The 22,543-nt window shown below is 35.6% G+C and overlaps 2 protein-coding genes across 2 annotated transcripts; one reads left to right on the top strand and one right to left on the bottom strand.

Annotated features, from left to right (window-relative positions):
• Positions 1-1,963: 1,963 nt before the first annotated feature.
• Positions 1,964-10,735, bottom strand: LOC142981561 (cytochrome P450 4C1-like). Its single transcript, XM_076127562.1, has 11 exons — positions 10,530-10,735; positions 10,059-10,229; positions 6,300-6,406; positions 5,699-5,786; positions 5,225-5,410; positions 5,047-5,122; positions 4,557-4,821; positions 4,264-4,332; positions 3,831-4,002; positions 3,235-3,414; positions 1,964-2,678 (listed from the first exon to the last, which is right to left on the bottom strand). Exons 2-11 carry the CDS (start codon positions 10,222-10,224, stop codon positions 2,494-2,496), a joined length of 1,494 nt encoding a protein of 497 aa, XP_075983677.1. The 5' UTR covers positions 10,225-10,229; positions 10,530-10,735; the 3' UTR covers positions 1,964-2,493.
• Positions 10,736-15,320: 4,585 nt separating this feature from the next.
• Positions 15,321-21,532, top strand: nesd (SHC binding and spindle associated nessun dorma). Its single transcript, XM_076127858.1, has 10 exons — positions 15,321-15,476; positions 15,876-16,056; positions 16,622-16,835; positions 17,275-17,504; positions 17,799-17,959; positions 18,331-18,541; positions 18,899-19,071; positions 19,419-19,526; positions 20,196-20,350; positions 20,645-21,532. The coding sequence occupies exons 2-10, from the start codon at positions 15,876-15,878 to the stop codon at positions 20,739-20,741; spliced, it is 1,530 nt and encodes a 509-aa protein (XP_075983973.1). The 5' UTR covers positions 15,321-15,476; the 3' UTR covers positions 20,742-21,532.
• Positions 21,533-22,543: the final 1,011 nt, after the last annotated feature.

Here is a 22,543-nt window from a genome sequence, read left to right as displayed (position 1 = left end):
TACAAAAACGGGTAAAACTTTGACCGAATCTCTTATGTGACGCAAGCGAAGTTGCGCGGGTCAGCTAGTGTATTATATTCTACTATTATTGTACCGCATAATAATAAAGTAGTGTCCAGTCGTTTCATTTTCCTTCATATTTAACCCGTAGTTGAGTATATAACATTTATGGCAGGGCCTGACACAAGAATTATAATTGTTGACATATTAACATATTCTTTAATGGCTTACTGCCTTAGTTACACTGTTCATTGGTTTGTAATTAAATAGCCGTTTACTTTATGATGTTACATAATACTTGTTTGTTTTTGTAGGGTGGGTAGATGTGTTGGGCATGGCGAACTATTATGATGTTTTAAAATTTTGAATAGCTGATAGTAACTACTGTTGAGTTTATAAGAGCTTAGTCAAATGGTTCCCTATTCATAAACTTGTGACCGTATTCTATTAGGTAGAGGAAAAAGTCTTTTCGCATTATAGTATGTATGAACTTGTAATAAAATCTTTTCTCTACACAAAAAAGCACGGTATTTGGGTACCTCACGAGCTCACCGAAAGAAACCTAATGAACCGTGTACTCATTTGTGATTCTTTAAGCCAAAGAGATTTTATTAAAGTTCATACATACTATAATGCAAAAAGACTTTTTCCCCGACATAATATTATGTACCTATCGCTAATGTATCTACTACTGACTAAAATACATTGGTAGGTAAGTACCGTATTCTGATTATTCTGTACAATGGTTACAAAATTTTGAACACTCGGTACTATAATAACGCTTTTGTATCGAGAGCTTAAAATTTTATAATGTTCAAAAAATATAATTTTCTTAAAATACGCTGGGCGTGGCGCTAATGAGTTTTCCCTGAAATATTTATGTCATCTATTCGATATCCAATAGCTAGTATCGATAGAGGTATTAAATGGGACCTCTACTGTGTAACGGATGCTAATGTACGTTTTAAACCCGACTTTATCTTCGAGTAATTATCACCAAATACAGGTACTTTTATTTCAAAAACAAGGCAAAGTAAGATATAACAACAACCTTGTACTTTAACACGTATATCTGTGTAACAAAAAATATTATACTCTCGTAAACACTGTGCCTATTTTTGTAGGTCAACATTTTGAGGAAAATAACAAATTCTCCGAAACTATCTCGGACCGCAGAGGTTTTGTACAATTTGTATGCGAAAGCTGTAACGTTAAATGCGTCAATTTGTATGTTTGTTACAAATATAAGCCTATATTGAGCAGTTTTACGTAAGGTTTGAGACATTTTAAAAGAATTAGGTGCATTTAAATGTCATCTTATGTGCTCTGAATTAATTGTTTGTTGAAATATCTGCCCACAATAAGTATGTGTCAGTTACTTAAGGTTTAACTCCTGCTATATAGTACTATGTTATAGAAAGAGCTAGAATTTTGTAAGTTCGTACATACTTAAGTAGGGGTAGGTACAGACCTACGATCTTTCCAGGACCATTAATATATGTAGGTCTTCAGAAATCCTTTTCCATTGGAAAGGTATTTGGTAAACTCAAACTAGTCCCAGGGCGTGCCGGGATTAGTCTAGCATCTGTTGGCATAGAACTTGGGTGAAGTAGTTCTTTACTAACCTTGGTAGGTACATTGACAAACCTTCATTCATCGCAAAATTTAATTAGCAAGTGTAAAAAATAGAGTTCGAGATATTCCGGTCATTCTGACTGAAATGAATTACCTACTTACAGGGAGAAAAGAAAATACATTTTACCCAATCCTCCATTCGTATTTTGGATACTCAAAAATTTGTAAATTGCATCATTTCTGTATTTTACTTAAATAGGATACAAGAAAATTTAAAGGTTGTATCATTTGTGTATTAATAGGATACAGCAGCTTCAAGAATTGCGACTATTTTCTTATTATGCAAGGAATGTTTATAAGGAAAGAATTAAACAAAAACAAATAAATCTGAACACTTCATCAAAAAGTACATTTATTTGTAAAAATAATTAGTATCTAATCTATCCATTATAATAATGGTAACATCAGGTAAAATATGAATTTCACGGTGACATGAAATAATCCAGGCACTTTTTTATAGCTTTTTACCACTAACTACACTTTTATACCACTTGGTAACTAATTGACTACTGATATGAATATCTAATATTTGTCTTCAAATGCCTCTTACGTACACCCTCAAGCCTCAGATAATGTAGCATTCAAAACACATTTTGATTTTTTGGATATTTAAGTGTAAACAAAGTGGAATTCTAAAAGAGCTAGTAAGAATCCAACCTAAGTTGTTCGTAATTTTTATTCTACTTTGGGCTATTATTATTCGTATTTACTATAATAACAACATGAACACGAACAAAGATGTTCCCTCATTACAAATATTCCTCTATGTGACGCCACCTGAATCATCTGCAATAGATGGGCACAGGCCAATGATGATGATGGTGATGATGAATAACAAACTACGTTTTAAACTACATTTCAAGCCATCCCGTTGATTCTTCCGTTTCTTCTCTGGACCCTCACATTGTACCCGCCGGCGATGGAGACTGAGATGGCCACGTGGAGCTTGTTCAGGTCGTCCATGGTTCCTACTGGTTGTAGCCGCACGTACCGAAGCACCCACACTATAATGGTCTTTACTAAAGCTGTGGCGTACACGCGACCTGAAAATAAAGAGTAAGCTATGTGAAGTAGGTTGTATGGACTCCTCTAGAAAGGTGGAAAAATGGAAGCTATTGGTCTCTGAAACCACTCAAAATATGAAAATATCCTTTCCTATTTCACTATTGACTCTAATTTATACTAACTACTAATATCAAGCGAGACGAAGGAACATGTTGGGTGATGATGGCATTGTGCTGTACGGTTCCAGCATACAATTATTAAGGGTTGTTATGAGAAACAGAAGAACGAAAGAGATTTATGTCATTGTAATGCATAACGCTTAGCGCCTTTAAGAAAACCATTTTATTTATCCTGTAAAAATCTAATTTTAGTCATAAGAATTTTCTTATTAATCAGGTGATCAATCACAAAGAATGGAAAGTAAGTATATTATTATGTATTATTACTTTAACCCTTTGACCGCCACGGTCGGCTATAGGTACTCGACAAATCAGAATGTGCTCATGATGCTATATTTTTGCCGACGATAGCGTCGTGAGCACTTTCTGATTTGAGTATAGCCGATTGTGGCGGTTAAAAGAGTGTAGGTATTACCTAAACAATCCATGGGCCCCAAGCTAAACGGCACGAAGGCGTTAGGGTCTCGTTTCTTCACGTTCTCCGGGAGGAACCGCTCCGGCTTCACCGTCCACGGGTCCTCCCAGTACCGAGGGTCTCTGTGCAGGTGATGGATCGGTATCACTAGGGACGTGCCACCCGGGAGGGTGAATTTACCTGTAATTGAGATGTTGAAATTTTATTGTAGATGGGCAGAAATTGACATATTTCGAATTCGGCAGTAGAACAGTAACTATAAAGTTACAGAAATTACTTTATAAAATAAAAATGATATTGGTACTAACTGTAAAATCTAATAGACAAAAAAAAACAGTGTTAAGTGAAGTCGTAACGGTATGCAACACTAAGGGATAGGGTAATAGAAAGGCCACATTTGCCGAATCAAGAGTACCTATTCTAATAAATATTAGCCTGGCTATCTCCATCATTAAGCGCGTAGCATCACTTCCAGACAGAAAACATTAGAACTGTCGATCTTACGCTAAACAGTAGTTGGTAGTAACGAAACTATGGTGGTTCTCTTAATTTTTGATCGGTTGTGGTGTTCACTCTTCGTGTTTTATAATATATACCTTCGTTAATAGTTATTTCTTCCTCGACCGTCCTCTGTATCAGCGCAGCAATGGACAGGCACCGCAGCGTTTCTTTGTACACCATGTCTAAGTACTGCAGTTGTTTGAGCTGTTCACTGCTAACAGGGTCATGTGGTCCTAGTACCTCGATGATCTCGTTGTAGACTCGCTCCTGAAACATGAAGGGATGACATTAAATTTTACAACACTTTTACATAATTAATAATCTTACACTCATTTACTTTTGCGTCGATTGGCATATTTTCGTATTTAGTATTTTGTTTAAATAAAAATTAATAACGAATGAATTATTCAATATTACGAATATTACTACTGGACATTCAGTCCGTCAATACCAGACAAAAGCAATATTTTAAGCGACCGGTGAGGTACTTGACAGGAATATATAAACTAGCTTATCTGAATTACGTACTTGCCAATCAGGTAGATGTGAGAGGAAAGTCAAAACTCCTGAAGCTACTTTAGCAGCCGCTTCTTGACTCTGAAAAACCAGACAAAAGATAGCTTAAAATATGAATGGTAGTGCCTGTTAAATATTTGCAAGTCATGTCATTATGAAAGTTCGGTTTAATCACAAAAGTAAGTAGTCTCTAAGAAGTTAATTGAATCTTAAAAAGTGATAATATTCTCGCTTTCGATCCTAATTTTCACTCCAAAATACACAAACAATACACAAACTTACAAATAATAAAAAATAATATTTACCGTAGTAAACAATGTAAATGTATCCCAAATAATTTCCTGTTCAGTCAGTTCGCCAGACAGTATGTATCTGTCCACTATGCCTAAGCTCTCATCATCAGGGATGGAGGTCCCCAATGCTTTCCGTCGTTTCTTTACGATGTCTCCTGCGAAGTCGTTGATCAGTTTGATATTGTAATCTTGCTTTTTCTTCTCACCGATCAGCCAGTAAATGAGGGGGATTTGCAGCCACCATCTTGTCATTTTGGCGAAGAGTAGATCGTATAGGCTGGAGATGTCAATTTCACATTTTATATGACAAGAATTTTCCACATTATTTATGCAAAAATCATAAAACCGTTGTAAAAAAAAATTGTTTGTGACTAAAATTCAATAGTTGGCAAAAGATATTTATTATGATTGGCTAATAATGTGCGTGTGTCGCAGACAGTACAAGATCAAATGAAAACTTGGATACTAACAAAAGTTTTGATATAACTAAGGAAATACTTACGCTCGGGTTTTAGAAACCATTTCATCCATCCTGTAAATATTTTGTGACTCTTCTTTTGATAATCCCATCAGGGTTTCTGCAAAAAAACAAGCAAGTTGTTTGATCATTATGAGGCAATTTGAAGGAAAATTGGTGCAGAGCTCCACAATAACATTCTCTAAGTTTACAAAATACTCACGATTGACACTTTGCGTGGTAAACTTGACGACGTCCTTATAAATATCAAACTCCATCTTTGGGTCTTTATTCACCAGGACTTGTGCGAGTTGCTGCGCTTCATCGTTGAAGATCATAGAGAAATGCTCCACGGCCTTCTTGTTGTATGCCGGCGTCGCTATCTTACGGTGGTTACGCCATGTCGGACCTGAAAACCTTTCGGATGTTTGATCTACGTCGTTCTACAAAGAATAACTTTTGTGAAAATTACAGTTTTTCTAAATAAAATGTCTCGATGAGAATAAGAGATTTTTTACGTAGGGTTCATTTCGTTGCATTTAATGACAATATGGCTCTGCCACGGTCCATTGCCAAGGTTTTTTTTTTGCTGATTCGTAATTAAGGACAGCTAACTTAACTCTTCACAAAAAAATGAATTCAACCAGAAGAAATTCTAACCTAGATTTTTGCATTACTTCTATCTGACTTCGCTTACCTCCTGTCAGTATTCCAGGTCCAATAAAAGGCACCATTAAGTCATATAGCGGTCCTTTATGATTTACTTTGTTGCTTGTTAATAACGTCTGAAAAAGAGAACATTCTCCAGCTATAAAATGACCACATCACTTAATTGTAATTTAATCACAGACCATGAATTGTTTTTAATTATTTTTTTGGGACTTGTATTTCAAAGAAATAAACAACATATGTTCCTAGTTGCCTACTTTTAAACTCTCGCGTTGCATGTTTAACATAAAATAGGATACGGGAATTAACGTGTTCGCGTTAATTCCCGTATCCTATTATATGTACCTATATGTGTGCCTAAAAATGAAAACTGAATAAATTTGGTACAGGAGATGCTGCGAGAATTGCGTTTTAAGAAAATTAACTGACATAAGTAATACTTAGTTTTGGTCGCTTCACGCTATAAACATACTTGTCTTGGCGAAAAAAGTTTAACAATATTAATTTATATTTACAATGTGTATTTATTATACTAGTAGCAGTGGGCTAAGCCTAAGCATTCGCCTCATTCTGGGAGGAGACTCGTGGCCGGTAAAGGGACAGTACACTGAATATAAACATGTGCTTACTCTAATATCAGCGGGGTTCTTCACACAAATATTCAGATCAGGTCCGAGCCAAAACTTGAAGTAATCTCCGTACACGTCACACAGCATCGCGATCTTATCCAAGAGCTCTGTAAATAACACATTTGTATGTGAAACTATATGTTTCATTCAAACATTACGTTTGTGATTGCAGTAATAATGGCCTAATGGTCGTAATTCTATTTCTGTTGAACGCACGTGTTTTCAAGCTAGTGATATCGGCAGACATTTTATGCCTGAACTTAAAAACTGTTGTTTTTTTTTAGAAATCTTTGGCAACCGTGGTGCTATAGGTATATCTTCAAACTAAAAATCTGTAAAGAATAATACGATAAAGCCTTACCAATAAATCTAATGAATAAAAATTCTTATAAGACTGCTTAATAAAAATAATTTAACGTTACCGCGAATAGGCAGACAGACGCGACATATAACTTTTATGTAAAAAGCAGGTTTTTGACAATTTGACAAAAAGATTCGCGAAGAAATATTGTGGTCATAAAGCATAGGACACTTCTTCAGTCTCATAATATTAAACACTTATTTTTTACTCAGGGAATTTTTTCCACGCGGCCGTAGTCGCGGGCATAAGCTAGTTTTTCCTATATTCTTCGGAATGACGGAAACTTGAATAAAGATCGTATCTCGATTAAGTCAAAGCGACATAGCGTGATATAAAGTATAAACAAGCAGTAATTGGATAATTATATCAGTCGCATTGTGCGTAGTTCATAAATAAAAGTACTAGAACACCAGACATACCGGTAAGGACTTTGTTCAAGTCTAGAATGATAGACTTGTTTCTAAGAATTCATTGAATTAACTTGATCGTGTGACGTGTGTTGAGGTTCGAGGCTGTACACATGTTGCTATTTCACCTACTTTCCTATGTTTTATGTTTGACACCGGTTCTTCAAGTATCTTCTAATCATATTATCAAAATCAGTAAAGCGGTTTACCGTAAAGCGAAAAAGAAGCGATTTTCGCACTTATAATATTAGTTTCTATTAACTAACTCTCTTTCGCAGTCAGACTATGACAGTATGCGACTGATGTGCAGAAATCTCAGGCTCGAATCCTAGAATTTCTCATTGATTGCCTGGAGTTAGCAAGTTGAGATAGAGACGTCCATGCCTCAGACAGCACTTAGACGTCGGTCCGGCGCTTGAACTGAGAGAGTGTTCCTCTGCATACACTTAGACAATAAACAAAGTCATGCACCGCTGGCCGGTATCAATGAAATTGGCCACTGTAGTCGAATATATATTTTGTTTATCTATTAGTAAGTATAGAAACCTCCGGGACCTGAATAATTGAAATAAATTGGTACACGAAATTTCTCCACGTGGTTTAGGATTAGTCGAGCAGAATCTAGTCTCAAAAGAATTTCTGAAGTTAAAAATGTACGATAAAATATTTTTACGCAACGTCACAGTTCACCGCTAAAAAAGAAAATGTCTATTCGTCATAACGTCTCACGTAGAACTATAAACATTATATTATATTACCACAACGATTACGTTTATTATCCTGCAAGCCTTTTGTAATTTCATATCGTTATTTTTCCGACTCAAGGTCTATAAAGAGATATTATATTGTTTATTTATTAAATTATACTTTTAACCGCAAAAAAAAATAGTTGACTGGGAAAACCCAAGAGGAGAGACACTCGGTGGTAGTCGCTTGAAAACCAAAGTCTTTGGGTATCGGATATTTGCGTAGCCTTGTGTAGGTACAAAGAGCCTAATACAAACTAATAAGTGCAAATGTACCTAATATTCATTGGAAATTAATGAGATCGTACATCCTACTAGGCTGACAACAGCCAGTATCCTGCGCTGAAAAGTCGAGTTAGCCAGGAAAATAATATTAACAAAAGGGTGATTAATCTGGCAAAGGGTGCCTAATGGCAAGTCAGGGAAAAGGGGAAGAACGTCCCACGATATGTGGCGGGGACTTGTCAAGAGAAGTCTTTTGATTTCACTTGATATTGACCTTCGCGCCTCTTGTCCCTAGCAACCTGCGAATAGTAATAATAGAATAGTCCTCTAATGTATACCCGGCTAGCTGTATGCCCAGCTGTGTGTCACCGGTATTTTGCCAATTAATTATTGTTTATGGTAATCACTCGATCGTAATAGTAGCTAATAAAATTAAACACACCATAAATAAATTAACATTACTTCCCTCTTTTATTCAATGCAGAAAAACATACTATTTTATAGTACTCATCGTAAAGTAGGATAGGAAGGACTCGATAAATAACTACAATTATTGAACCTAGACCTTAAATCAGCATAATAGTCGTAAACATTAAAGACTGACCTGGCATAATACAGCCAACCTTGGTAACTTTGAATCATTTGGGTAACATTGACAGTGGAAATTTGAACTAGTTTCGATTATTTTTTCATACGAAACCAACACAATTGATAGATGTTTGCAAAACTAAAATAAACCTTTACCAATTGTGTTGTTTTCATATGAAAAAATTATCGAAACTAGTTCAAATTTCCACTGTCAATGTTACCCAAATGATTCAAAGTTACCAAGGTTGGCTGTATAGAAAGCAGAAGACGTGATTTGTTTTCTATGGTTTTATGTTATGGATAGAAATTTCTACCAATTTATCCAAGTGAAAAAAATGGAAGAAGGTTTCTCTAAGTAAGTAAATACTATACATTAGAGCATAGGTACTCAACATTTTATGGACTACCGTCTTCTTAAAAGAGAAGATGGATTCGGCGCCCTCCATTTACGAAACGAAATCTCTTTAACTAAGTATCTTTTGCAAGGTAATGTAAAGCGATTTGGCGCACATAAGACTATTGTAAAGAATCATAGCACGTATGTAATAGCACCAAGGAGAACTATGACAGATTTTATTTAAAAGCAGGTTAAAAAACTATTGCTTAGTTTACATTATGCATATCTCTTAGACGAGTTTGCATATCCAAATGGTCGGCATACGATGTTCTTTTTCGAGCAATTTAAGATATTGCATAGCCCAGCGAAATACATTTCTTTGCACAAGCAAGGCCGTAGGAACCCAGGCCTAATCTATAAAGAGTGTTATTTGCATCAAAAGTATTAACCTTATGAACTTTGCTTGCGCAGAATACCTAAGTCATTATACCTTTGTAATTCAAAGCCTTACATTGTATGGAGATCAACGTTTAACAAATTATGCCAGGTCAGTCTTTAATGTTTACGACTATTATGCTGATTTAAGGTCTAGGTTCAATAATTGTAGTTATTTATCGAGTCCTTCCTATCCTACTTTACGATGAGTACTATAAAATAGTATGTTTTTCTGCATTTAATAAAAGAGGGAAGTAATGTTAATTTATTTATGGTGTGTTTAATTTTATTAGCTACTATTACGATCGAGTGATTACCATAAACAATAATTAATTGGCAAAATACCGGTGACACACAGCTGGGCATACAGCTAGCCGGGTATACATTAGAGGACTATTCTATTATTACTATTCGCAGGTTGCTAGGGACAAGAGGCGCGAAGGTCAATATCAAGTGAAATCAAAAGACTTCTCTTGACAAGTCCCCGCCACATATCGTGGGACGTTCTTCCCCTTTTCCCTGACTTGCCATTAGGCACCCTTTGCCAGATTAATCACCCTTTTGTTAATATTATTTTCCTGGCTAACTCGACTTTTCAGCGCAGTATTGAAATACCCAGATTGACCTAACAAAAAGCGATCTATTCTATCCTTTTCTTACCTCCAGGGTTAACCATAAAGATGAGAGCATTCCCAAGGATAGGTAACGCTGGTGGACCTGGTACCTTGGCGGCTAGTTCCAGCATTCTTCTGTGAGTCCATCGCCAGTATTGCCAGAACGATAAACCTGCTAGTACTAGCCCGAAGAATGCCGTGTACCACGACATGGTTTCTGAAAGAAACAAAAAATATTATGATATTTAATAGGTTTTGATATTTAATGAATTAGTAATAATTGGACTTTTCTTAAAGTGTTAATTTAAATAAGGGGAATACTGTTTGGTATCGGACTTTATGTAGGCTATTGAAATACCATTTTAATAACGTTTCCTATGTTTTTATTCTTCATATTTTACTCAGGCACATAACCTTAGACTGATAGTCTTGTTGTTTAAAATCTTAAGAAATATTCCTTTCGCGAAGTAGAGAAATAGCTTAACTAGCAATAACTTGTAAATGGTCATCAACTTACTAATTAACAGTTCCTTTTCCAACACACCAATTGTTTATTTACCCACTAATTTAGGCAATATATCCACCAATTTGATATTCATATAAGAAAAAATATTCAACAAACACTTATAATCCTTTGTCACAAGATTACTCGTTCTTCACTGCTCTAGATACTCAAACACACTGAGTTGAGTGACAAGTCCTTACCGTTGTAATGTAAGCACAGAGTCGCTTCAAATAATGCGTATATCACTCAGTATGCTAGTTTTATAAGGTAAAACGTTAGATTTCCACATTACTGTGTTTGATCATGAATTTAAGGACTTCTAGATAGAGTTAATAAAATTAGCCTTATCTGTCGTTATATCCTTTGACTAGTAATAGATTTGTTTATCGCACATCTTTATTCTGCTGGAGGTGTTAATAATATGATTAGTAAAAATTTAAAACTTTAACTCACTGCTAAACTACTGTACAATTTTTCATAGATTTAAACATTTTGATAGCTGCAATTATAACCCTTGTATAAATGTGTGTATTTCGTTGCTCTTTCACGCAGAAGTAACGAATGGGCTTTGACAATCCAAGATCTTACACCATTTTTAACCTAGATAGGTACATAGGCTCAGTACTTTCTACCTGGAAAACCTTTAGCGTGGACGAAGTCGCGAACAACAATTTATCAAACATTATTTTAAAATATCATTCCCTAAGCGGCTTAATAGGGATGCCCCCTTTTTCGTGGCCCAAGTTGAGCAGTTTAGTCGGCAACGGTAAATAGTGTACCTGCAATAGGTAATTAAGAAGGTCCTACATATTATTATTTATCTTCCAAATACGTAATAGAGTACGAAGATCAATATTTTCAAAACGTTTCATAGTGAAAAAGTCTCTCAGTGTCTTCCATTAGTTAAGAATACCAATATAAGTACTAATGAAGGAAATACATTGTAATATGCAGTTATTTAACTGGTATAATAATACAAATTGACTATTGGAATTCCCCTTCGACGTAGGTACCTAAACAATTATTTTTACACATGGACCGTAATCTAATAAGATCGGAAATTACGTTGCACCTACACCTACATAAATATGATATAGGTAGCTAGTTGGTTTCTGAGGCTCCGAAATATGCTTGAAAAACTATTTAATTAACTTAATTTTTAATAAATAACTGATGTAGGTATTCATGTCTAAAATATCCTTCTTTTTGTAAACTTCGTTAGAGTATTTGAAATAGTTAAATCTTTTTTTTTACCGTTTCGGAAAAGCTAGCTGCTAAGAAGAAACGGCAAAAAAGTAACAGCTTAATCTTTATGACACTGAAAGCTATTCATAATTCCTGAAATCCGTTTTTATTTGATGTTTTCTGATAGAATTTCTAAATAGAAACGTTGCCTTAATGTAGGTACCTATCTTTTCTAAGTGTTGATTAACCACAGTTAATATTACATCTAAATAAAATAATCTCAGAACACAATTACTGCATATTGCAGCAAGTTTCCGTTACTGTTAATGATGTTTAGATACATAAGTTCATGATACACCAGTACTTAGCTACCTACTGCATTAAAAAAACATATTAATCTATGCTAATAATAATAATATACACTCAGCGGCAGAAAAAGTGGCCCAAGCGCTTATCGTGAATTTGTAAACAAATTAAGTAATATATGAAAGATATATTGTTGTAAGTAGTTGCGAAGTGATCTGTTTAGTGTTATGAAGTGTTGAATTTCAGATTAATTTAAGTGACGGATGACTTTTTCTAACAATGTGTGTTAGAACTGAATTCAGTGTTGATTCGAGAGGTCAGTTGAATTCTGTATTTTGAAATATTGCTGCACGGAAACGATTTTCTTTATGATTTTTATTGATTATTGGTCTATTTAGATTTTAGAAAAGATTTGAAGATGCCACTTACTGCTGAACAAGTGGCTTAGGTGGTCTTGTTGTCCGATCAGGGCCATTACCATTGAGAGGTGGCTGCATTTTTCAATGTATCGCGTACCACTTTAAGGTCTGCGATTAGGAGGTATCGTGAGACTGGTCTCTACACGCGGCGACCAGGAATTGGACGAACACGATGTACATCCGCAAGAGATGACCGATTTGTTAACCTCTAGGTGCTGAGAAACCGCTTTCTGACAGCGTTTGAGATTCACTAGAGGCTTCAAGCGGCACGCGGAGTCATTCTTAGTGAACGGAACATGAGGCGAAGGATAAAAGAACGTAATTTACAGGCAGGAAGACCAACCCGAGTACCAGAACTCGAGAGACACCATCGAGTTGCGCGATTACGATTTGCTCGTAAACATGTGAATTGGCTATCGACCAATGGAGCAAGTTCTTGTTAACCGATGAGTGCTGAGTAGCATTAAGAGCACCAAATGGTCGTGAGAGAGTGTAAAGACGCCATTAAGGACGGTTTTTTCCCAACACAACACGTCAGACGGTCAGTTACAAAGGTAGGTCTGTTATGGTATGGAGAGGTGTATGTTTGGAGGCACGTACGGAGCTTGTCATCGTAGATCAGCGCCTAACAGCAGCCGGGTACATTGAAGAAATCTTCCAAGACCATGTTGTACCACTTATGGATTTCATTGGTCGGGAGGATTAAGTCTAATGCAGTTTAATGCGCGCGCTCATAGCGCCCGCGTTGTGGAATCGCACCTTGCTGATATCGGGATTCAAAAACTGGCTTAGCCTGCTCACAGTCCAGACATCAACCCCATAGAACATGTCTGGCACATGCTAAAAAACAGTGTATGCGCACTGCCCAACCCACCAGAATCACTTGGTGAGCGAAGAACCACTCTAGTCAGAGTGTGGGATAAAGTTCTTCAAGAAGTAATTAAAACATCCTCCAAAGCATGCCAGAATGCATGCAGGTCACCATAAATGCTAGAGGAGTTAACACGCGGTATAAACTAGATTTTTTCTTTGGTGCAGAATTAGGTTTTTGCAAAAACTTTCAGTAAGCGATTTCGAGAAAAGCTGTATTTTTTAATTTTTCCCATTTTTGATTAAAAATTACGACTATTTAGTGTAAATTGTAACTAAACTTGTGTATAAACTGTTTAACTAATAGTTATAGCCAAAATAGTAACCATATATTGATATTCTAAAAAGTTTTATCGTAGTTTTGCTTTGGGCCACTTTTTCTGCCGCTGAGTGTATTATAAAGCTGAAGAGTCTGTTTGTTTGAGCGCGCTCATCTTAAGAACTGCTGGGTCGAGTTGAAAAATTCGATCCAGTAGGTCGTGATTTTTTTCAAGAAAAATATTTATCGCCGCTGGTACCACGTGCTTGAATCAGTGAACCTATGTTAAAACATATAGATTTGCTTTTGTAACTCCAACTGCGTTGATTTCAAATTATCTGCTCGGCAAACCCTTTTGTGAATAATATGATAGTATAATCAAAACAATACTAAAATAGTTTCCCCTCGAAGTTGGCCACCTTTAAAGTAACTACTATTTAAATAAGGTTAAGATTTTTTTATACATTTCAGAAGTAATATAAAACATAACGCATTTAAGTAAAATGTACCTTTTTTTTTTTTTTTTTTTTTTTTTTTTTTTTTTTTTTATTAACGAGGGGGAAATCTTCTGTAAGATACCCGACTTTCACAGGTACTGAAAGTCGTGTTATGTCGGATTCCTACCGACTAAAACCACCCTCGACCAGCCAACGGCACTAATCAGGGAAACTTTGGTACCGCTGAATGCTATCCAAAGTTTTCCTATGTACCTTGCTGAAAAGCACACCTCTTGTGAAATCAATCACCACACGCCGTTAAAAAGCCAACATCAGCTGACAATCAACCATCATACCGGTCGACGTCGACGCCTACGAGTGGGATCAGATCTTTCCCTTTCCCTCTCAGCATCTTCTTTTTTCTTCATAACAATTTCGCAGAATGAAACCATTGCCCTCCACGCAGATTTATCTGCTAACATGGACGACACTACTGCTGGTAGAGACAAGTTTTGACTTGTTTGTTCCTTTAAGTTTTGCCTTTCCCATTCCCATGCAGGACACACTTGTAGTGTGTGCTGAGCAGAATCCATGTCATCTAAGCAATGGTGACATTGCGTTGAAACCTCACGCCCAATAAGTAAAATGTACCTAGCGCAACTTTAAGCGTAAATGAGCTCACGTATGTAAGTACTTATCAGCTTTGTCATTGTTATTACGGTACAGTACTCTACACTGATTGTGTAATTGTTACCGGTATCTTAACAATTATTCATTTATTTAATCTTGAGGATAACGACAGCTGACCAGAAGGATAATGCATAACCGTGACCTGGACAATTAAATCTGTTGCGTATTCTTACGATTTATGTGAGTTTCCTTATTTATTACGACATGTTAATTTTATAGGACTTTAAAAATATTATATAGTAAGTTGGTAGTGGTACAACGTTACGCATTACGCACGATGAGAGGTGAAGTGATAAGGTTTATACTTTTTTTTATACAGAAAGACATTAAAGTTAAATAAATACAGTTTTCCGTAATTAAAATTTTATCAAAATCATATAATGGAACGCTCTGAAACGTTTCGTTCCTTTAAATGTATTTTTAGCAAAACATAATAATATTGTGTTCGCCTTAAGGCTTTATGATAGAATGTTTCATACCATCAAACTGTAAAAATAGCACATAATATATAAGAAATAAATTACGCAGCATATTAGAAATAAATTATGGACAAAAAATACTAATAAATACTATATTAGGTTCTTGGTAAATACTTATATTGGTCCTAATCTTCTGCGTGTAACCGTATCTGGCGAGAAACGTCACTTCAAATTTCAAATCTCAGCAGACGTCAAAAGTCTAGTTTGAATTTGTTTTCTGTTAGCGGTTTTGTTACAAGCAAAGTCAATTAATTATTTATTTAGTATTATTATCATTGATAATTCATTAGAAATACGCAAAAAGTTGCTGCAAGGTATGTACTGCTTAAAAGTATTGTTTTTCTTGGACATAAAACGTATTTTCGTGGCTGGCAGATGACTCATAATAACAACATTTTTTAACGACCGTGTTTTGAAACAATACTCGTTGAAAATAACCTTTTATTTTCAATACTAGACACAGGATTAGTATTAACAGTATTATTAACTTAATAAGTCGCAAAACGAAGCTGTTACAAAAAGGTATAAACAGTGAAAAAGATTTAATGAAAGTTTACTTCTTCAGGATTACAAGTCCCCGCAAACAATTATATTAAACCTATACGTATAATACAAATCAGTCCACTTAAAACTTAAGAAACAAGCTGCACTAACACTTAGTAAGCTACTATTTTGAAGAAAAATACAAAAAATTAAGAATGTTTTCATTTCAGATGCCGACAGTGTACACGTTTTCTCGCAGCGACGCTGAAATCCAACAGGAGTTGTTGAGGGTGTTCAGCTCAGGGCGGGGTACAGCTAGAGAACAATGGACCATGCAGGCAGAGTTGCTAGTAGAGCCAGTTGGATGGGATGCTCTGTGGAAACTGTCTAAAGAGTTCTGCAAAAAGTTTGGTGAGTATGTTTAGAATTACAATATTACTATTATAGAAGAGGAATAGTACTTTTTTGGTCAACTATGTGACTTGTTAGCTAATATAACTACTAAGGAAGTGCTAGACAGTTTATGTAACCTATATTTAATTTGATACAGCCACTGAACTTTTAAGATAAGAAAAGATGATAATTGTTGAGAAGTTAAAGTTAATAATAATTGTTTGAAAACAATTATGAAAACATAAATACTCAACATAATTTTCAAGAAAATAATTGTTATGTTACTACCAGATTTGTTTGGATACAACTTACAAAATGAAACATAAACATTAATGAGAAATTATTTTCTATTTGTGGTTTGGTTTTAATTTAGAATATTTTTCAATAGTAGCTTATAATATACCCAGTGTAAATGGACAAAATGGTATGGCTTCCTCTTTGTTTCATAGGACTAACATTTTAAATTGGACAGCATAGATGTATCTTCATACACCTCTCCTATTCTTTGAGGTAGAACAAGTTTTCTTTTGTCTATGTATGTTGTCAGTAAAATGAAATACTAAAATATTTTCTCCATTTACAGAAGTGAGATTCCCCTGCATAGCGTACATCACTGTGACATCTGTCGACTTTGAGAACTTATCGGCATGTGTGGACGTTCTCAGTGTACAGCATGAGACAGTATCTTTACCAGAGAATGTAGTAGATGTGCCGTTGATAGAGCTCTGGCCGACGATGAAGCAGAGAGAGCTGTGTATCAATGTTGCTACTACTGCGGAGTTTATTGATCTGTTAAGGTAATTACTTCTATACTACTTTTATTACTCTTTTTTAAAGATGACTATTGCTTGAAACAAAGTTAGAAATCACATAAAGAAATATTCGGCCAGTATCATCAAAACTAGCTAACAGTGCAGAAGTTGATTGTGTCGAAGTGTATTTTTGTGTCCAATGCATAGGAACACTCTTTTTTCCATCACTCATAGTGCAGTGGGATGGATAACCGATTGGCGAGAGCTCTAACGCCTTACCTACATGACCGACGGCTTTAGGTGCCGTCCGAAACAGGGAGATTAACATCCTCATATTACTAATTCTAGGCAATCGCTGAGATTTTTTTACAGTAAAATTCAGTAATACCTTCCGACTCGGTATTCTGTACCCGAGACCTTTGCGTGATAGTCGCATACACTACCAAGCGCGCCACAAAAGTTTAATTTAACTTGTAACTTCCAGGTTTTACTACAACGACATCTGGATGCCATGGGACGATGCAGATGACAAAGTCCTCCTCCCGAACACAATAGAGGAGCGCATGCAGCTCTGGTCAGACATGCACAATGGTACTATACCACACTGTGTTGCCAGGTCTATTACCTTGTTGAGGAACAGTGCTATAGATGCTCATGAGAAACTTAAGCAACTGGACTCTTCGCTGTGTGAAGGAGATCTGGCCAATGATGATGGTAAGGATGCACAGTTTTTAAGCTGACTCCTGTGATCACATTTATAGGTAAAGTCTAAGCTAGACCTGAAAGAAATATTTAAGGTTCACACAAATTCTTTATGCCAGAAATGTCAGAATTATAATGCTGACATATGCTATAATACAGGGTACATTATGTATAATACAATTAAATTAGGACCCACCATTACAAAGATGTTATACTTTGCCTTAAAACTGAGCTTTTTTGTTTGCTGTGGAGACCAGGTGGAGTAAGTTACCGATTTTCACATATTCTAATGAAGTATGTTTTCAGATTCGCTCCTACCACCGAACTACATATCTCTATGCGCGGAAATGAACGCGCGGCTCGACGGTCTTATGTCCAAGTGGACGTTGTATGAAAACTCTCTCATCAGAGAACAGTATCTAGTCAAAGCCAGAAACAAATGGCAGAAGAATCGCAGTAAAAAGAACGTAAGTAATTTAATATTAAGGTGAAGAATCTTAGAGAAGATCCTTCTCTTCCAGAATGATGGTAGAACGTAATGCCCGTATTTGGCGCTCGTCCACCACCTTGGGCAAGTGCAGGTTGGGGACTTAGACTTCCTTCATATTGCATTCCTTCTACAACTGTAAACGCCAATTTTGTCCTTACAATGTTTTATTTTCCTTGAAACACAACTTACACAACTTGATAAATCATTAGCCGCGTCCAGACAGGTACTGCAGCCTCTCATAGTAAAATCTCTGACCGCAATATTACAGGCTTCTTTGCGTTTTGCCTCAGATGGGCATTCTCAACCACTTGAGCAGGCTTTTTATTTTTTGAACTCAATAACTTGCAGGTAGTAGCCCTCTGGCAAGGTGGATCTATCCAGGAATTCTCAGCGATGTCTCAGTTCCTCACCGCGCACGTGACGAGCGACTACACACTGACGCTCATGACGTCAGCTGAAGAAGCCTTAGCGTTGGAGCCTCAAGAACTACTTGTATGCAGTAAAGAGTATGAAGTGCCTGAAGTACCGCTCTCCCAGATCAACGTGTGTAGTTTTAATGGTGAGTATGAAACTTTGTGTTAGTGTAATTTGTAACTTGATAAACGTGTGATTCAAACCTACACGTACATGCATGCGTTCGCTATGAATTCTTACCTAAATGCAAATATTAAGCTAATTTCTGATCATTAAAAAAAAAAACAATTGTAAAGTGAGAAAAAAAAACACTGTTTTGTGCTCCTGTTTCGCCTCTATGAACATACATATCGTCGAAGTGACTCATATGACGCAAAAGACACAACATGAATCTAGTTTGTTTTTAGTTAGACGTTTCTTGGCGAAAGACTGCTGCTGATTAACAACTCAATTCATTTAATACACGAACTATATCTGATCCTAAGCCCGCTCTATATTCCAGGCGCAACTCTCAAAGCATCAGACATGCGCTCCTGCCTGCTCATGTTGAGTGAAGAGTGCAGACTGCGCGAGCTGACCCTGCACTGCGCCGACGTCAACACCGTGCTCGTGATGCGAGCCGGCACGTTACACATCGCTGGGTGCACGATACGCGATGATTGTAATAGTTCACAGGTCAGTAAATACGGAAAAATAATTGAGATTGTATATAATTTTTATATAGTGGAAAAAGGTTCGGGCTATCGAAGGGAATTTCTTCAAATATTTAACATTAGTCTGAAAGGAAAAACAAACCAAATGCAAGTCGGACTCGCACACAAAGAGAGTGTTGCGGATAAAGATTTTTAGAAAATCGCGGATGCGGATGCCGAGGCGTACTTTAATTCAAAACGGATGTCTGAACTTATGCGGAAGTTCCGCGTTTGTGGATATGAATATCCGCAACACCCCTAATCCGAACTAATATCTAGCAAAGCCGCATATTTTTTTAATATTATTACAATAAGTACTGTTTATTTCAGTGTGACTTCGCGCAAGGTATTGTGGCGATGTCAGGGGCGAAGATTCTCATAGAAGACACCACATTTGACAATTTCTACTCAGGCATTGTTGTTCATAAAGGCGCTCAGGTAAAATATAAATAAATACAAATTGCTATAACATACATGACATTCATCAAACTCAGGGTTGCTATTATTATCTATACTAATATAATAAAGCTGAAGAGTTTGTTTGTTTGTTTGTTTGTTTGTTTGTTTGAACGCGCTAATCTCAGGAACTACTGGTCCGATTTGAAAAATTATTTCAGTGTTAGATAGCCCATTTATCGAGGAAGGCTATAGGCTATATAACATCACGCTACGGTCATGAGGAGCGGAGTAGCAACGAAAAATGTTACAAAAACGGGGAAGATTTTGTCCCATTCTCTTAGGTGACGCAAGCGAAGTTGCGCGGGTCAGCTAGTTTTATCTAAAACTTGAAACACTTCCAGGCCCAGAAATGGCATTATTGGAATTCAGATCTATTAAGTACACTGCAAATAAGCTAGCAACATTTTTTAAATTTTACTTTTATTGCCAGCTATTAATCCAGTTTTGGTTTAGACATATAGCAATACTTTGGTTGTTGTTGAGATTGTGGCGTGAGAAATTATGTCTGATGACATTTTCTCATTATTCATCTCATCATCATCATTTCAGAGAAAAGTTTGCTGTATTCTTTTCTTTATTCTGCGTGCTCCTGGTAGAATTCCGGTAGCAACTAATCTGTAAGTTTTAATCAATGATTATGTATTACAGGTGGAACTAAGAAACTGTACGATAAGGAACTGCGGCGTCGGTATACAGATGTACTCCGGGTCCCACGTGGAGCTAAACAACACCGTCATCTCAGAGTGCACAGAACAGAGTATACGATGCGAAGTGGACAGTGGACATACCACCAAACAGGCTGAGTAAGTTTCACTTACTGTAACCCTCTTATTCATAAACACACTATAAACCTATTTCAGCTAAAAAGCTACTACAATATGTTTTCTCTTTTTCATTTCGCTTAGGAGTGAAAGAAACAAAACTCTTTATAAGCCTTTCATAACTTTATATATTATTATGAATGGGGGCTATACTTTTGACGACGAGGACAACTCCTGGCCTAATATAATTGCTTTTGTATTATAATTGTTTTAACAGGCTAAGGCGTATCAATCGAACCAAAAACGTTTTATTAAATAGATAATTTTTATTTTCAGAGTGGAGGGTTTACAAGTGATGTCAAACTGCAAAATAGGTTCCGGCAACCTACAAAAAGAAGTTTTAATTGTGCGACAAGACTCTAGTATTATGTGAAAAAATATTATTATTATAACATCTTTATGTCTCTCTTTTATATAAAAAGTGTATGAAAGCATTGTTTTTTAATTATGTATTTGTTCAAACAGTTTTTAAATAAATTAAGTTTCGATCTAATTACTAAAGTATTCTATCCGTAATACCAAAGCCACGTAATTTTTTTTTAATTGCCACTTTCATTCCTCGTTTCTCTTACAGTTATAAAAAGATATACAATTATAATATTTATACAATTATTTTCTAGTAAATGTTGTTATATATAACTAATGCTAGATTTCGGTACAAAATTAAACGTAAGTTTGGCACAATAGTGCTTTAAAAGTGCCATAAATATTGGCTAAGGCATAATATTTGAACTAATCGGCTTAAAAATTAACTTATTTAGATTTTAAATTACTATTAATAATACTTAACGCATCACAAACAGGAAATAACGCGACTATGTTATTTTAGCTTGCATAGCTTGACGTTTCGGCGCATGTTATATTGATCTTAGTCGCCAAACGGCAAGCAATCTAAGGTAACTTCCATGTTGTATAATATACATGCAACGCGAAAGTGTAACTTATGATTTTAAGAACTAATTTAGTTTATAATATTAGTGGTTAATGAGTTGTATATTTTACAAAAGGGTATAATAATATGTCGTAATATAATTGTGTATTTGATTTGAACAGCTTTAAGCATTTCGGGTAAAAGTGCCTTTTATGTTATTTTTAAGATATGTATTTAATTATAAGTCGGAATATTCATTCCGTGTTTCACGTTTCAATAAAATATTAACAAATTTTGTAGTCCTTTTTGTTAAGCCTAAATTAGTACCTATAAACATCCTTTATAGCCAGTCTCATTCAACAATAGTAACTGCAAACAGACCAGTGAGACAACCGGTTTCGGCGCATTCACTAAATAAATGGTTATCGTAGTGGTATTTACTAGATCTTTTTGTACAAATGTCATTTATAAATCCATCAAGTATCAGCGAATTTCTTTGAAACTTTGTTTTTGGTAAGTAATCGTTTTAAAACTTATATATAACCCGCTAACTCTTCAGCTTTATAATATTAGTATAGATTTTATAGATCTTTCCAAGAATTCATACACACTAGTACTCAAAGACCGCAAATGATGTGAGATATTAGGTATAATAAATTAAAAAAGTGATTGCATACTGATAATAGTAAACAATCTTCTAGAAATACAAGAGATTTATTAATAGAAAGTAATCATATCTAACTTAGCGACGATATACATTATCAAACGATTAGGGTAAGATACGCGCTTGAGAGTATATTTCTACAAGGAAGTAGGTAGATAGTATCCAAATAATGTAAGTACCTAATCCAATATCTTTTTACGTGGTAGTCTATATAATCTGTTAATTGTATCAGGATTTAAACAAAGGTGGTCCCACGGTCACGGATTTGCATGCGTAGGTATCTATTGTGTATCGGTATGTACGTCAATTTGATTATCAATATGCAGTACATTGCAGCTTTGCTATAAATTATTACTCACCATTGTATTAGAAAAGAAACAATGTATAGAATTGGTAGTTATAAAATGGTTGTCAACTAAAGATACACAAGATTGCACACAAACTACTGTTAGAACTTCTGTTAACCCTGAAGACAATTAAAAAGTGACTTTAAAATCCCGTCCTCATGATGCTTTAGTCAAAGTTTTTTTTTTCTAGTTAAGTCATTGAATTAGTATTTATGATGGCGATAAGGGATTTATGTAGCAGTTAAATTAATGACGAAGCATAATATACCGGCACAATAAGACAACATTATTAT

This window comes from Anticarsia gemmatalis, chromosome 20, assembly GCF_050436995.1.
Source record: "Anticarsia gemmatalis isolate Benzon Research Colony breed Stoneville strain chromosome 20, ilAntGemm2 primary, whole genome shotgun sequence".
NCBI lineage: Eukaryota > Metazoa > Arthropoda > Insecta > Lepidoptera > Erebidae > Anticarsia > Anticarsia gemmatalis.
The sequence above is the reverse complement of the archived record's forward strand: the minus strand, read 5'-3'. Positions and strand labels throughout refer to the sequence as shown.

Bases quoted from the DNA above. Each gene is read 5' to 3' on its own strand.
- LOC142981561 (XM_076127562.1), bottom strand. From the start codon at position 10,224: ATGTCGTGGTACACGGCATTCTTCGGGCTAGTACTAGCAGGTTTATCG. The intron at 5,787-6,299 runs GTAAGCACATGT...TCTCTTTTTCAG, and splicing joins AGAACCCCGCTGATATTAGA to ACGTTATTAACAAGCAACAA. The intron at 4,003-4,263 runs GTACGTAATTCA...TTCATGTTTCAG, and splicing joins CACATCTACCTGATTGGCAA to GAGCGAGTCTACAACGAGAT.
- nesd (XM_076127858.1), top strand. From the start codon at position 15,876: ATGCCGACAGTGTACACGTTTTCTCGCAGCGACGCTGAAATCCAACAG. The intron at 19,072-19,418 runs GTCAGTAAATAC...TGTTTATTTCAG, and splicing joins ATGATTGTAATAGTTCACAG to TGTGACTTCGCGCAAGGTAT. The intron at 19,527-20,195 runs GTAAAATATAAA...TATGTATTACAG, and splicing joins TTGTTCATAAAGGCGCTCAG to GTGGAACTAAGAAACTGTAC.